This window comes from Antennarius striatus, chromosome 4 (assembly GCF_040054535.1).
Source record: "Antennarius striatus isolate MH-2024 chromosome 4, ASM4005453v1, whole genome shotgun sequence".
Lineage (NCBI taxonomy): Eukaryota > Metazoa > Chordata > Actinopteri > Lophiiformes > Antennariidae > Antennarius > Antennarius striatus.
Window position 1 is genome coordinate 804,764 of NC_090779.1, and position 16,828 is coordinate 821,591.

Sequence of the window (16,828 nt, forward strand, 5' to 3'; positions counted from 1 at the left end):
GACGAGATCTGGTCTCATTGATGTTGTATCCATCCGCCAACACGCGGTAAAGAACGAGATGCTGTCTCACTGATGTCGTATCCATCCACCAACACGTGGTAGAGACCGAGATCCGGTCCCACTGATGTCGTATCCATCTGCCAACACGCGGTAAAGAACGAGATCCGGTCTCACTGATGTCGTATCCATTCGCCAACACGCGGTAAAGAACGAGATCCGGTCTCACTGATGTCGTATCCATCCGCCAACACGCGGTAAAGAACGAGATGCTGTCTCACTGATGTTGTATCCATCCACCAACACGTGGTAGAGACCGAGATCTGGTCTCACTGATGTCGTATCCATCCGCCTACACGCGGTAAAGAACGAGATGCTGTCTCACTGATGTCGTATCCATCCACCAACACGTGGTAGAGACCGAGATCCGGTCCCACTGATGTTGTATCCATCCGCCAACACGCGGTAAAGAACGAGGTCTGGTCTCACTGATGTCGTATCCATCCGCCAACACGCGGTAAAGAACGAGATCCGGTCTCTCTGATGTCGTATCCATCCGCCATCACGCGGTAAAGAACGAGATCCGGTCTCACTGATGTCGTATCCATCCACCTACACGCGGTAAAGAACGAGATCCGGTCTCACTGATGTCGTATCCATCCGCCAACACGTGGTAAAGACAGGATCCGGTCTCACTGATGTTGTATCCATCCGCCAACATGCGGTAAAGGACGAGATCCGGTCTCACTGATGTCGTATCCATCCGCCAACATGCGGTAAAGGACGAGATCCGGTCTCACTGATGTCGTATCCATCCACCAACATGCGGTAAAGAACGAGATTCGGTCTCACTGATGTCGTATCCATCCGCCAACATGCGGTAAAGAACGAGATGCTGTCTCACTGATGTTGTATCCATCCGCCAACACGCAGTAAAGAACGAGATCCGGTCTCACTGATGTCGTATCCATCCATCAACACGCGGTAAAGAACGAGATCCGGTCTCACTGATGTCGTATCCATCCGCCAACACGCGGTAAAGAACGAGATCCGGTCTCACTGATGTCGTATCCATCCACCCACACGTGGTAAAGAACAAAATTGGTCTCACTGAAGTATCCATCCACCAACTACCAGTTGTGTTCTGAAGCCCAGCCGGTCTCTTTAGGTACTACTTTACATCTATATTCTACTGACACTCATCCTTTGCAGGTCTGTGTTCTCATTTAGTCCTGTGGAATCTTGTGTCTATGCTGCATTTTCTTTTTACTTACGTGTAGAAATGAGGTCATGTAAATACACACAGTACACTGGCATTACTGACTTACAAGGAAAACAACTTTCTACAAAAATGCTAGAGTTCTATAAAAACCTTGAGTTTAGTTCAATCCGTTTCTTGGTTAGTTGCCAGTTACTTACTTAATTAGTGGACATTCAGTTCTACAGTTACCTGTTTTCTATTTAATTTTTTAAATTTGTTCTGCCATCCAGTACAGTCATTAGTCTGGGCTGCTTAACATGACCGTGTGTCATTTGTCTGCCTCAAACCAAACAGGTACACCCTGGATTACACTGGAGTTACGCTGTTCTGGACTACATTGGTGGCAGTTAGTCCACTGGGTCTCCACTAAGTCTTGGGCTAGGGGCCAGAGGGTGGCAGGTTCAAGGCCCATGTGGGGCAAAATGTTTCGGAGTGTGAATTGTCAGTAGAGGTGCCAGTTCAGCTCCTGAGCACTGCCACGGTGCCCTTGAGCAAGACACTGTCACCTTACTAAGTTGCTCATGGGAGTACCATGAAGGAGCAGCCTTCCATTCTACCTCTACCTTCCATTTACAGGCTTACAGGCCCTGTGTGTGTGTGTGTGTGTGTGTGTGTGTGTGTGTGTGTGTGTGTGTGACACAGGCCTGTACACATTCACTATGCATGTGATTAACAACATAAAGACTAAGACTAGAATGGACAAATAATTTCCTATGTGGATCAATAAAGTTGATTTCAATTAATTCCAATGGACTGTATTGAACAGTAAAATGTGTTTGTCAGCTTGAAATAGATTGTTATTAATAAAATACTATTAGAATGCATTCATTAATAAAGTCCAGTACAGAAGTGAAAGGTTTTCGGTTCAGCCTGGAGACGAGTTCACTGACGTCTGTCGTCTCTCCTGGATCCAGAGGTTCACCTCTGTTATCCACTGAAGATCCACCCATTTACTGAGAAGGCAGTGTATCCCTACCCGACCGTGTGTTCACACACACACCTGGCGGCAGCAGTAGTCACACATGTCACACTTGAACCTCTTCTCGTTCTTGTGAGACTTTTGGTGCTGGATCAGGGCGTAGCGCTCGTGGAACACGGCGTCGCAGTAACGACACTTCTTCCCCGTTTCGATGAACGAGTGCTGCTTGCGGAGATGGACGCCTGCAGACAGGAGGACACACACATCGCTGGAGGTGAAGCGGGTGTCGGTCAGCGCCGTGAGGCTGCACTGTGTGTGATGGTGCGTTACCCAGGTCACTCTTGCGTGCGATGACGGTGTCGCAGTGAGGACAGTGGAACTTGGCCACGTTCTCCGTGTGTTTCTGCAGGATGTGCATCTTCATGGTTCCACTCTGGGTGAAGCGGGCGTGGCAGATGTAGCACTCGTAGGGTTTCTCTCCTGGGAACATGTTCATTTTGTTAGGAGTCCATACAGGAAGACATTTATGAAGCTAACAGAGTGGGAGGGATAAACTAACTGGTGAGGAGCGAAGCCACAGATGTAGTCCATCACGCGCTGTTAGTCCACAAAAATCCTAACTTAACTGCCATCTCTTCACTCCAGACTTTACTGTAGAACAATGCACTGGGGACAAAAGACGTGTGGGACGTGCCATAGTGGGGGCAGCGTGTGTTCTTCCCTCTGCTAACGCTGCTGCGGCCTGGGACGTCTTCAACAAGGTGACCAGTCTACAGACTCAAAGACACCAGACACCCTCTGTCCTCCGCTCTGCTCACATTATCCAGCATGACAACAAAACCCTGGACAACCCCATGAGAGCTGACCCCAACCTGGTATACCTCCTGCCTGTCAAAGCCCCCAGCTGGCCACATCGTCTGAAGAGGGTCAAGGACTGCTTCCTCTCTGGAGGAGAATGACCAGCAGGACTCTATGCGTCACTCCAACCACAAACCCTGGATGAGTCCTGACATTCAGGCTCTTCTCTGCTCCAGAAGAAGGTCTTCAAGTCAGGAAACAAACAGGAGCTCAAACTGTTCAGAGGGGCCAAGCCTCTGGAAGAGGTCTTGTGTCAAAGCCCCCGGACCTCAAGGACCTTCACTGCTACAGGCCAGTGGCCCCACCTCCAGGTTCAAACCAAAGAGCTGGTTGGTGACTTCTGTGGGGCCCCCACTCTTCCCCATCACCATGACTATCCAGGGAATGGATGGGGACGTCTGATTGGTTCCTGGGTGTTCATCCCAACAACTAACTGGACTGGACTTACACACCAACGCACTAAAGAAGGACAGAGCTGACTCTCTCTGGTCCTTTTGGGCGCAGGGACCTTCCTGAAGACCTTCAGGAGGGTCAAAAGCCATTTGTAGTCAAAGGCCAGAAAGCAAAATGAGTAACACAACAAAAGCGGCAACCCACATCTTCATCAAACACCAGAGCAGTGGAGGTCCTGACAGCACAGAATCGGCCCGTGATTCATGTGATGTCTGGAGGGAGACTCATCCCGTTGTGGCGGACCCAACGAGCTGGTAGGCCCTGAACCAACATGCATGTGTGATGAAACCATCGCCCAGAGAGGCTACCCGGACCCAGCAGGGCCACGCTAGATGAGTACCCCCAACCCAGAAAGGAGCATCCAGACGCCATCATCTGAAGGGCCACTGGGGGAGCACTGGGGACCATGTAGATCCAGAGACCAGAGGAAGCAGCGACAGATACCCCTAAGGCGCCCAGGACAAGCCCAGGGGGCACGGGGCAACTTTTTAAAAGTCTTCCCCTAAATAACAACACCAGCTGGAGACCTGTGCAGGACCCCATGGTCCTGGTCCTCCACCCAACACGACCAGAAGACGGGCTTTACCTGAGTGTGTCCGCATGTGTCTCTTCAGCTTGTACGTGTCTCTGCTGGCGTAGCTGCACAGGCTGCACTGGAACGGACGCTCACCGGTGTGGGAACGGATGTGTCGCTTCAGTTTGCTCACCTACACACCCCAACCACACACGCGCACACGCGCACACACACACACACACACACACACACAGATCAGAACACTACAGCACAAACCCAAGTAGATCCTGCAGAGAGAAGCTCCTTTTGATAGAGTAGCAGCAGAAGAAGAAATCATTCCCCCCCAGGGGAAATGACTTGACCACTAGTGTTAGTGAGGCTCTCACCTCCACGCTGGCGTAGTCACACATGGAGCACTTGAAGGGTTTCTCATGTGTGTGTTTGTAGCGGCGATGGCGGACCAATTCCCCACTGGTGACGAAGGCCATGTCACAGTCTGTGCACTTGTGTGGACGGGTTCCTGGTGGACACAAAACCAACACGCCTGTAAGCACCTGGAAGCGTGTCTTCTCTCCAGGCAGCTAGAAGGCTGTGTGTGTGTGTGTGTATGTGTGTACCCGTGTGTGTGTTCAGATGGTTTCTCAGCAGGGTGACGGTCCTGAAGGCCCTCCCACACAGGTGACACTTGTGCGGTCTCTCGTCGGTGTGGCTCTTCATGTGTCTGTCCAGGTTGGAGCGTCGAGGACACGTGTAGCTACACAGCTCACACTGGAACGTCTTCTTCACCCCTGGTCAGGAACACAAACGCACACGCACACACACACGCACACACACACACACAGTCAGCACCTGTACCACCAGCCAGCCTTTACCTCACACTAGAAGGTGTGATTCGTGTCTCTGTAGTTTGCAGGTTCTCCCCGTGTCTGCGTCCCACCACAAAAACACAACTTAGAGAACTGAGCAGCGTTGGAATGAACATGCAGTATCTCCTAGTGGTCAGACTGATGGATGGTACTGTGGAACATTGTTGATCTCATGTAGTGGTTATAAATGTTAACAACCCAACCAAACAAGACTTTAGCTGGTGTCTAATGAGGGTCAGAACCAACAGTTGGGTGGTGGGTCAGCAGTGTCTGAACGTAGGACTGACTTTATTCTAATTGTCTTAATGAGCAGTAGAACAACAGAAAACGTGGATGAAACCAGCCAGATTTCATGGTGCCTCACCTTTCTTCTTGATCTTAGTGGGTTTGGGGGGTTTCATGTTGCCCACCACCTTCTCAGCATTGACCTCAGACAACAGGCCCTCCTGCTGCTCCTCTTCAAAGTCATAGACGCTCACGTCCATGTCCTTATCGCCCTCAGCGTAACGCAGACGACTCTTCTTCCCCTGAGCAGACAGGAAGCATTAGACCTCATTCTCTCTGCTGTCCAGGTCCAAACCCTCTGACATCACTGACCTTTTTGGTCTTCTTCATAGTGTTGGATGGAGGGTGATAGTCTGGATCTTTAGCCCAGCTTGGGTCCTCTCTGGAAGGCTGGATGGACTCCTCTCCTTCCTCCAGCAGCTGGTTCTCCACCTCGTCATCTTCCTCGTCTACAGGTTGGGCTTCCACTGCCTCCTCCTCTTGTTCCACTGTCTCCACCTCTCCATTAGCCCCAACCTTCACTACCTGCACATTGAATGTCCAGTCAAACCCCACTGAATGTCAGGACAGATTACTTTTTACATCAACAACTATATGATTTCTGTAAAAATAGACTAATCTGGAGACACCTGCTGTCCAGAACAACAGAACTGTGTCTGAAGCTACACCCCGACAGGTCTATTGTTAGCCGTTTGGAGTGAACACCCGTGGTCCACATACAACTTTCACTGTAACACACTATTTACAATATTTTGAACTCCTGTCATATCACTGCACTACTGTTAAGTAACTTTGTTAAGTAACAGTAACTTTAAACTAATAATATGGATGTCCACGACGCCCACATCCCTGTGAGACCCCTTCAATGGAAATGCTCTTTTAATTTGTGTTTTTGTTGGTATGCCAACATTCACGAGGGTGAAGTGTGATGTATACCAGGGGTCTGAGCATACCTTAAGGCAGCAGAGGTGTGAGCTGCTCTAATTGGAAGCTGTTTGAGAGATGAGTCGTCCTTCTGTTCATCTTTACCACGTGTTGGTGGATGGATACGACATCAGTAAGACCGGATCTCGTTCTTTACCACGTGTTGGTGGATGGATACAACATCAGTAAGACCGGATCTCGTTCTTTACCACGTGTTGGTGGATGGATACAACATCAGTAAGACCGGATCTCGTTCTTTACCACGTGTTGGTGGATGGATACAACATCAGTAAGACCGGATCTCGTTCTTTACCACGTGTTGGTGGATGGATACAACATCAGTAAGACCGGATCTCGTTCTTTACCACGTGTTGGTGGATGGATACAACATCAGTAAGACCGGATCTCGTTCTTTACCACATGTTGGCGGATGGATACGACATCAGTGAGACCGGATCTCGTTCTTTACCGCATGTTGGCGGATGGATACGACATCAGTGAGACCAGATCTCGTTCTTTACCGCATGTTGGCGGATGGATACGACATCAGTGAGACCAGATCTCGTTCTTTACCACATGTTGGCGGATGGATACGACATCAGTGACACCGAATCTCGTTCTTTACCACGTGTTGGCGGATGGATACGACATCAGTGAGACCGGATCTCGTTCTTTACCACATGTTGGCGGATGGATACGACATCAGTGACACCGAATCTCGTTCTTTACCACGTGTTGGCGGATGGATACGACATCAGTGAGACCGGATCTCGTTCTTTACCACGTGTTGGCGGATGGATATGACATCAGTGAGATCGGATCTCGTTCTTTACCACGTGTTGGCGGGTGGATACATCAGTGAGACCGGATCTCGTTCTTTACCACGTGTTGGCGGATGGATACATCAGTGAGACCGGATCTCGTTCTTTATCACGTCTTGGCGGATGGATACGACATCAGTGAGACCGGATCTCGTTCTTTACCACGTGTTGGCGGATGGATATGACATCAGTGAGATCGGATCTCGTTCTTTACCACGTGTTGGCGGGTGGATACATCAGTGAGACCGGATCTCGTTCTTTACCACGTGTTGGCGGATGGATACATCAGTGAGACCGGATCTCGTTCTTTATCACGTCTTGGCGGATGGATACGACATCAGTGAGACCGGATCTCGTTCTTTACCACGTGTTGGCGGATGGATACATCAGTGAGACCGGATCTCGTTCTTTACTACGCGTTGGCGGATGGATTTACTATAGATAGGGGATATGATGTAAACTGCACACTGTCTATGGTAACTTCAATAACTTTTAAGTTCTTACGACCTGATTATTTTCAGACTCCCACATGGTGGTTAAATGTTTAAGGCTAGTGACGTCTCTGACAGTGACGTCTCTGACAGTGACGTCTTTGACAGTGACGTCTCTGACAGTGACGTCTCTGACAGTGACGTCTCTGACAGTGACGTCTTTGACAGTGACGTCTCTGACAGCCGGTGACTGAACTGAATCAGAATGGGTAGGGCTATCTGAGGTAGGTCATACTCACACACACCTTTCATGTCAGCAGCTCCCTCTGTTCCCAACACATTACCCTTCCCCTTGGACATTGTGTCACCACCGACTGTGGACATTTAACATACTCACCTCTGCTTTGGCAATGGAACAGTAAGTAAAAAAATTATTTAATTTACTATTAAGTTGAATGGGTTCTGTGATTTTGTGGGTTCTGTTATGTTGGCGGAAATGGAGTTTATTTGAGTCATCCTTTTAAATGGTGAATTAATGAGTTGAATAATGTTTTTGCTGAGTATCGTGTCTCAATTCAATTCAAGGTGCACTACATTGAACACACAATTGAAAAATAATCCACCGGGTTTTGTGAACTAACATGAAGGGTTAAAGAATTTTTTTACTATTTATTTTATTTGTTTTGGGTTCCTTCTATGGTCTGAGAAAAAAAAAATCTGCATTTTATTTCTCTATGTTTGTTTTCTACTGTAAAATAGGACTTACATCCACCACACTCTCCAGTGTTCACTGACTACTGACAAAGATAAGAGCTCATTGTGACGAACCTGTGTTCTTCTGAGCAGCACAATAGTTGCTGTTGTGACAGTGAAACTTATCTTCATCTATAACAGTGTTGCTCCACTGAGACCACTTGATTCTCCAGAGTTGGATTTCCCAGCTGGGGAATTGTTAGATTTAGTCACTGGGTAGTGTTGTGTCTGAGGTGAAGGCTGAACAATGATTGGTGTGTCAGCTCACCTGAAAGCCTTCAGGAAGCGGCAGCGTGTGGCAGATGACTGGGTCACCATCCTTTGGCATAGCAGTGGTGTCTACAAAAGTGCCTTGTTGTAGGGCCTCCACCGCAGAGGCAGAAACTGGCACCTGGACCAGTTGGAGCTCCCCCAGACCCAGAGCTGCCTGTTCCTCCATGTTTACAACCTGGAGACAGAGGGAGACCTGAGTCCAAAGCCATGTCTGAAGAATCTCAGTGGTTGACATAGAAACACGCTCTTTGACCTGAAGAGCCATCAGAACAGAACTCTCTGGAGGCCTGCAGGCAGCTGGTGGATCCACCGAACACCAGCTAAGAAGTAATGAACATTCACCAACCTGTAACGTTATGATCTGAGTCTGATCCACTGTTGTTACAGTCGCCTGATGGGCAGCACCTGACACCCCCCCAACAACGCCAACCGTTGCTGATGGTCCACCAACAGCAGCATCTATGACCTGAAAACAGTCCTCATTTTGATTGGAGTAGACGTTAGAAGAAAATTCTGTTTGATATGTTGGGTATCCTCAGAATTCCTTTCAATGGCTATAAACGTACCTCAGTCTTCATCTGCAACAGGGTGGGATCCAGTGAGTCCATGACCATCATTTCCACACCTGTCCCACCTTCTACACCAACCCCAACCCCAGCCTCCAGGAGCTGCTGCTGGGCCTGCGTGGCTGCCACCATTCCTTCTCCGTGACCTGACAAAAAAATATTATCTGTCAGACGACTCATGATGGAAACTACACGCTTCTGTAAAATGTTGACTGTGGGGAAAACGTTGTGCCAGTCATTTTGAACCTCGCTCCAGGACGACTCCAGTTTGCCCCTCCACCACGCCTCCAGCCTCTGCAGCTTGCTGGAGCAGGTCAGCCACCATCGCGTCCTGACTATGAACAGCTTGGATGGAGGGGAAGTCTTTGGCGGGGACGTCCACCACTCCTACCCCCTCTGCTGGCCCTCTGTCCATTTTGGATGGAACTGAAATATGACATGATGGAGGCAAACATTAGCTGGCACTTCCTTACCTCACCCTGATTTATACAGAATCCATGTGCTTGATAGACAGTGGTGTTCTGTCATTTCTGAGGTAACATGAAGAACTTCCCTTTGCCTCAGCTAACTGATTGGTTCCTTCCAACAACAGCGTTGTCAGGCTTACCAGGATGGTAAACGGCGCATAATGAATAACCAACAACTCCTTACGATTAGCTCCCTTCACTCCAACCAAAACACCGACTGTTTCCTGCAACCAGTGCACTAATTTTCCTGTGTAGAGTTCTGAACAGATGCTTTCAGATAGTTCCATGCTTTTTCATCTTTGTGGCCTCCTGACCCAACATGTTTGACACGTGTATGTTGATGATGTGAAACACAAAATGCATTCTTATGGTACCATTTCCAACCAAATATGTCAAAAAGAATTACAAAACTATTAATATTTAAAATGAAACAGAGAATCCCAACCGCTTTCCTATGAACACCATTTTGACTGAAGGCTCAGTGTTACACAGGTTTTCAAAATATATTTTTATGAGCAGCTTTCTGGATTTGTGAAGAACAATAGCAAATAGAGAATCATTCCAATCTTACAATTCACCACTGAGCCATCACAAGAGGCAGCGTTGACCGTGTTCAGCTCACATCCTGAAGCCCCCCAGCGTTGGTGGGCAGACTGTAGTCCCTTTGAATCTTGATGTCATTGTTGTATTCTCAGCTGCTAACAGTAGTAGACTAACTATTCATTCATTACTTGGTTTGGGCTAATGTATGCATCTGGAGCACAGCTCAAACAAGCTGTTGAACTTATCTTCACCAGTGTTGCTGGAGGACAACGACACGCTGACTGCTATCCCAGCGTCAGTAGGATCAAGGGTTGTGATTCAGACCAGCTCCGGTTTCTTTTCAGCTGAGCATTGATCATTCAAACGTCTGCTGCCAAACTGAACCAATGCTAAGGGACACGTTACACAAGGTCACCTCACAACAACACATTTCTTTGACACAGACAGTATTACCAGCCGACACCTTCATGATAATGTTACCATCCCTGTCCAGGTGGCAGTAAAGCCTCGAGGGGGAGGGAAACAGATACACCAGGCTCTCCGCCATCACAGCTCCAATCCCAGTTGGGTATTCTGTCAGCTGACTGAACCCCAGAGCGACTTACACATGGGCCAGTGCTTTAAAGATGGCTACCAGCTAGGAAGATCTTTTCTTTCCTCTCAAGTAAAAACTTAAACTTTCTCCTGTCAAACATGACAGTACAGATTATCATTACCAATACAGCATTCAGAAAAACATTTTTATTTAAAATTTTCTATGAAAATGAATGCTATTAATGACTTTTTATGTGCACAGAGTAAGAATTTGCTCAGTCATTATGGCTTCTCTGTTGCTAGCTAAACATGCTAATATTCCACATCCTCCACAACAAAGGTTGCTTCAACGCAACAACTAAAGCCCAGTCGTGGTGAAGAGAACTTCTGTTTCAGTAATGACAAGTCTAGTCTACTACATGTACACTATAACATAAGTAGTATCACAGCGGTCCCCAACCTTTTTAGCTCCACGGACCGGTTTAAGATGACATCTCCGGCTTTTGTTTGCTCAATAATTAATGACACCAGGACAGCTGTAGTCTACTGATAAATCACTGCAGTGGTTTTATGTCAAACGCAGACATCAACAGACAATAAACAACCGTTTTTTCATAAACTGATAGTCAACATCTCTGTAAACAAAATCATTTATTTTAGAACAAAAATCGTTTTTAATAAGAAATAGTTATACTAAAAAGCTCAATTCGAGTGACTGTGCTGAGTTTTATTTTGAAACATAGCAACTTACAATCAGTTTAGTCAATGTAGGGGAAATACTGATCATTTCTATAGAAAAAGGTGAACAAGTCAATCGAACAACAATAATAATAATAATAATAATAATGAGAATTAGTGGAGATCTGACTTTGTTTCTCTGCAACGAGGCGGTTCCACCTCTGGGTAACGGAGACAATGACACCTGAAGTGTGTCCAGATGTCCGGTCTACTCCGTAGTTTGGTTTTCTTTATGGTCACTGCAGAAAATCCCACTTCATAAAGACAGGAGGTTGGAAATGGAAGCAGGGTTTTCACTGCTTTTTGGGAGATCTCAAGATATCCTGCTTTGTTTTAATCCAGATCACTGGCAGAACACTCATTTTTGTTAGCTTGTGGGCTTAATTTTTAGGGTAACGACTGGTAACCTGACACGTAACTGACACCTGTCAAGAGGCACAGACGCAGGTGTTCTTCGGTGCGTCATTCCGCACAGACGTCACTTTTCTAATTAAAAAATCTCTAGATTGGTAATAAAAACAGAAAAACTCAAACGTTCTGTGCCGTCTGGTATCTAATGACCCGCGGGTCCCCGACCCAGTGGTTTGGTTAGCAGTGCCGTTAGGTTAAGACAGGAGCTGTGACAAAATGGATTGTTATAAGGGTGTCTAGCAAAAAATATCCCGTATTTATTGATACAGGAAGAGTTTGTTTTCCAGATTTTAGTTGGTAGGATTAGGGAGGACCATTTTGCATGTGTAGACATTATGCATATTAGAAGGAAAAATGTAGGTTTTCACCTCTGAAAGCACCTACCCCAAGAAGTAACCGAAAAAGGAAAAGACAGCAAAAATTGACAGAGGAAAACAACGCAAAAACTGAGGTCAACACTTCACAGAAGAGAGGCTTCTAGAAAGGACAAAAGAGATGGACATACACAATAAAAACACAAACGATTGGAGACGGTGGCCAACAGGAAACAGGTAACCAGTGGCAACCATAGGAGACTTATTAGCACTCTTGGATACAGTTTCCTTCACCGAGATGATGTGTCCACTATGATAAATGACAGATCAGGAGAAATTGGGAAAAGGGACCGACATCCCAAAGGAGAGCCCTGATGGACACAATGGCCAATCTTCAGAAAAGATTTTAACCCGAAAATCCAAGGCACAGCGCTTCCAAGGCTCATTTCTTTAAACCCAAGTCTTTCTGGATTGGTCAGGGAAGAGTCTCTGATAGACAAAACTTGTGCTCGTAAAACACACGACAACTTTGGCCTGAAAACAAAGAAGCTGCATCAGAATCGTTATATACCTATCATTACCGAAACCAGCAAACTAATTTCTGAAATGTACCATTACCAGAACATGTGTGAATTTAACATTGATTTAAAGGATTCTTTTAAAAAGTAGTTTGTTTTTAAATGCATGTGCTCAATATACATGTTAACTTCTTTAATAAAGTTTGACAAATCATTTTGAAAATGTCAGTTTTCAATAAAATATAAAAACTAATAGGTTGCATATTTTAGAAGGTGTCGTGGTAGTGAGAGAAACGTGTCAAAATCAAATAAATGTCAATTTAAAAATATTTATCATGGCAGACATTCAAGTGGTTGTGCATGACTGAGAACTCGGCTGTAGCTGGACCGTCCTGGGGGGACACATCTGACGCCAGTGTCTCCTGCCCTGTGACCGGCCCGTTCTGGTGTTCCGGGGGGCTGTTTGGTCTTTACACACAGGAGACCCTCACTGGTGGAGGTCAGAACAACTGGGGAACTGTTCCCTTCACGACCAAACCCCACATGGACTCTGAGTGGACCTGTTGTTGGGGGGCTCCTGACTCCACTAAGGTGAACATCAGAGGACCTGATGGCCACCAGCTGGTGGGTCACTAGAGACTGTACAGGTGTCTGTAGACTCTCCCGGGGGGACACCCGGTCCCTCCCGGGGGGACACCCGGTCCCTCCCGGGGGGACACCCGGTCCCTCCCGGGGGGACACCCGGTCCCTCCCGGGGGGACACCCGGTCCCTCCCGGGGGGACACGTGGACCCCGGGCTGAAGCCAGACAGCAGCTGTCCCCCCCGTGGCGGGTCGTGCAGCTCTCCCGGCCGGGTAGAGGGAGCTCTCTCCCGTAACGTGATTCAGACGAGTCAGACGGGGGGAGGCGGGCGGCCGCCGGGGGCAGACCCACCGACCGAGTCCCACCGACCGAGTCCCACCGCGACAGCGACGGGAACCAGAGGACGAGAGGGACTGGAAGTCACAACGCGTGTCCGGCAGAGGTTAACGGCCGCCGGCCGTGAGGATCGTTCACCGACTGCCTCGTCACTCTTCGTCCCCAGGCCGTGACGTGAAGTACGGCCGCGGGTTTGTGTCGTCAGCCCTAAACTAACCGAACCGGATCGACATGAGGGAACAGCTGACAGCCGTGTGCGGGAACAAGTCAAACAGCGGTGAGAGCCGCGGGCTGCAGCCCCGGGAGGCCCTGGAGCGGCGGCTGTGGAGCGGCCTCAGCCCGGAGCTAACGGCACCGGAGCTGGCAGCACCAGAGCTAACAGCGCCGGAGCTAACGGCATTAGCTAACAGCACAGAAGCTAAAAAAACAAACCCGGAGCTAACCGTACCAGCTAACGGCACCGGAGCTAGCAGCAATAGTGCTAACGGCACCAGCTAACAGAACCAAAGCTAACGAGCTAACAGCACCGGAGCTAAGACCACCAAAACTAACGAGGTAACATCACCACCGAACGGCACCGGAGCCAACAGCACCGGAGCTAACAGCACCAAAGATAACGAGCTAGCACCAGCTAACGAGCTAACGGCACCGGAGCTAACGGCACCGGAGCTAACGGCACCGGAGCTAACGGCCTCCTCGTTCTGTCCCAGAGGTTTGTGACGTTGATGCTAACAGGCTAACGTTAGCGTTAGCCCGGACTCGGGCTGTAAAGACGGGAAACAAAGAGGCGAGGAAATGGACGCCTCGGCCTGAACTCCCCACCAAATCCTCCAGCGGATCGGAACCAACACCCCCCCATCTGTACAGAGATGCGCCTGAAATGCGGCGGGTTTTTACACATTTTTTGGAACTCGGGTTATTTCGACATATTTTGAGGGGGGTTTTCAATAACGATAGAGGGAGACAAACTCTCCGCCGAGCTGTCCGGACCCGGAGCCCCATCGTGACACCTAGAGGCCGATTAAAGATCCTGCAAACTCCCCCCTGGTCAGAAAAGTAGTGGCAGCTCACCTGTGTCGGTGTGTTTCTCCTGCTCTCGAACCCAGCCGGAAGCAGAGGCTCACAGCTACTAACTTTGACGGGCTGGACACAAATGCAGCTTCTTCGCAGTTTGTTTTAATCCTCCTGCTTTAGCAGAGTAGCCTCTGCCACAAAATGGCAGTTGGTAACTCAGTGCGCCTGTGCGGCCGCTGGGGGGTGGTGTCGAAGCCGCTGCACACACCCTGATTGGCCAGGAGGGGCGCCCCGTCGGAACACATTGAAGCCCATTTATCACACTGTTACAGAGCAGGATGCCGTCAGGGACCCTCGGAAAAATGAGTACTGCGATAGGTAAACGACACCAGGAGGTCCCTACTGCAAATAAGGGTAATAACTAGTAAACAACTGTACAACATGGGTCTGATTTCACGTCAAAATTCTGCAATTGCGTTTTGAATGTGGACTTTTAGCATTTTAAAACTGCTGTATAGCATTTAAGTCAACGCATCAGTTTGCTCTCATTGATCAAGACACGACCACATAGGTTTACTTACAACTGTTAGAGCACTTAGGATTTGTTTAGATGTTTAATAACACATTTTAAATTGTCTAGACAGTGGCGTGGCTACAATGATTTTTTCTGTATGTTATTGGACTGTTTTTTGTCTTCATATAGCTTCCTCGTCCAGGTTGTAATTGTAAATGGGAAATGCTTCTCAACTGATTTATCTGGTTAAATAAAAGTCAAATAAATAAAAGCTTGTTTTGGTGGAATTAGATGTGAGCTCAGCCTAACTGCTCCCTGGGGAAGGTGTTACTGTGCCCTAAAGTTAACCCAGAAATCTGAACAAAACAAGGCTTATCAACTTCAAACGTTTCTGAAATGAGAACACTTTAACAACCATCTGACAAGATAGAAAAACATTCCTTTAAAGCAGATGAAGTGTGGGAGAGGTCAAAGTTGAAACACCCGTGGATTATACTGTATATGCATACACAAAAGCACAAGAGTGGGCCTTTAAACACATTTTAATAGTTGATATATTTGACAGAATCCCTGAACAAATACCCCTGTAAATATCAGCTGGTGAGGCACTTCATCACTGAGTGTTTAATAGTTCAGAGGTATAGCTGAGCTGTCACAGAAATGAAAGCTGGTACATTCATTCAGTACAACATGACAAACAAATGCTCCAGTGCCACCACCGCCAAATGCTACTTATTACATTAATGCTGAGCGAGTTGTTAGTTTTCTGACTGCCAGTCAACGCACCACTGTATTATTGAGGCTGCGTTCAGACTGCAGCCAATCGGATTCTAAGGTTATTTCACTTCTAAGGTTAATCTGAATAAAATTGTTCCACCCAAATTGTTTTATACTATTTCTAAAATTATAACAATATATTTAATCCCAGAAATGTTTTTTCCTCTGAAGGAAAATACATTTCTGGGATGTATAGTGGTATGAAAAAGTTTGGGCGTCCCTGATAATTTTCCAGATTTTCCTTTATAAATCACTGGTGGTTTGGATCAACAATTCAGTTAAATATATCACACAGCAGAGAAACGCAGTGGTGTTTGAGAAGTGAAATGAAGTTTATAGGATTAACAAAGTGCAATAATTATTTAAACAAAACTAGGCAGGTGCATAAATTTGGGATACCTTGTTGTTTTATTGATTTGAATAACTTAAACACTAATTATTGGAACACAAAATTTGTTTAGTAATCTCATTGACCCTTGACCTACATACCAAGGTGAAGCCAATCATGAGGAAGGGTATTTACGGTAGCCAATTGTAAGTTGTTGTCCTTTTTGCATTTTCTCTGAAGGGTGGCAACAGGGGAGCCTCAAACGCCTGTCACATGACCTGAAAACAAAGATCGTTCAACATCATGCTTTAGGGGAAGGATGCAAAAAGCTAGCTCAGAGATTTCTGCTGTCAGTTTCCACTCAGAGGAACGTAGTGAGGAAATGGAGGAACACAGGAACAGTTCTAGTTAGGGCCTGAAGTGACAAGTCAAGAAAAATGTCAGATAAGGAGAGGCGACGTTTGGTGAGAAGTTAAAGTCAACCCACAGACCAGCTCCACAGACCTACAACATCATCTCTCTGCAGTTGGTGTCACTGTGCATCGTTCAACTATTCAATGCACTTTGTGCAAAGGGATGCTCTGTGGAAGAACGATGCAGAAGAAGCTCTGTCTGCACACAGGACACAAAGTCTCTAGAGGTGTGTTCAAGAACATTTGGACAAACCAGCTTCATTTTGGAATGAGGTTCTCTGGACTGACGGAACTAACATTGAGTTGTTTGGACATAACAAGGGGGGGGAGGGGGTACGCATGGCAGATGAAGAAAACAGTGTTCCAAAATAAACACTCGCTGCCCACAGTAAAATCTGGTGGTGGTTCCATCACGGTG

General features: G+C 47.3%; 1 protein-coding gene across 7 annotated transcripts in view; it reads right to left on the minus strand.

The window, feature by feature from the left end:
- LOC137593535 (rho family-interacting cell polarization regulator 1-like) overlaps positions 1 to 16,828 on the minus strand; it is a 71,730-nt gene that overhangs the window by 7,446 nt on the left and 47,456 nt on the right. For all 7 annotated transcript variants that reach the window (XM_068312332.1, XM_068312330.1, XM_068312331.1 and 4 more), the window contains 11 exons: positions 9,168 to 9,347; positions 8,922 to 9,067; positions 8,702 to 8,821; positions 8,351 to 8,530; positions 5,466 to 5,678; positions 5,233 to 5,395; positions 4,620 to 4,790; positions 4,389 to 4,522; positions 4,075 to 4,195; positions 2,508 to 2,657; positions 2,259 to 2,419 (listed from right to left, as the gene is read on the minus strand). In XM_068312332.1, coding sequence (XP_068168433.1) covers positions 2,259 to 2,419; positions 2,508 to 2,657; positions 4,075 to 4,195; positions 4,389 to 4,522; positions 4,620 to 4,790; positions 5,233 to 5,395; positions 5,466 to 5,678; positions 8,351 to 8,530; positions 8,702 to 8,821; positions 8,922 to 9,067; positions 9,168 to 9,347 — 1,739 coding nt within the window. The remainder of the gene's footprint in view (positions 1 to 2,258; positions 2,420 to 2,507; positions 2,658 to 4,074; positions 4,196 to 4,388; positions 4,523 to 4,619; positions 4,791 to 5,232; positions 5,396 to 5,465; positions 5,679 to 8,350; positions 8,531 to 8,701; positions 8,822 to 8,921; positions 9,068 to 9,167; positions 9,348 to 16,828) is intronic.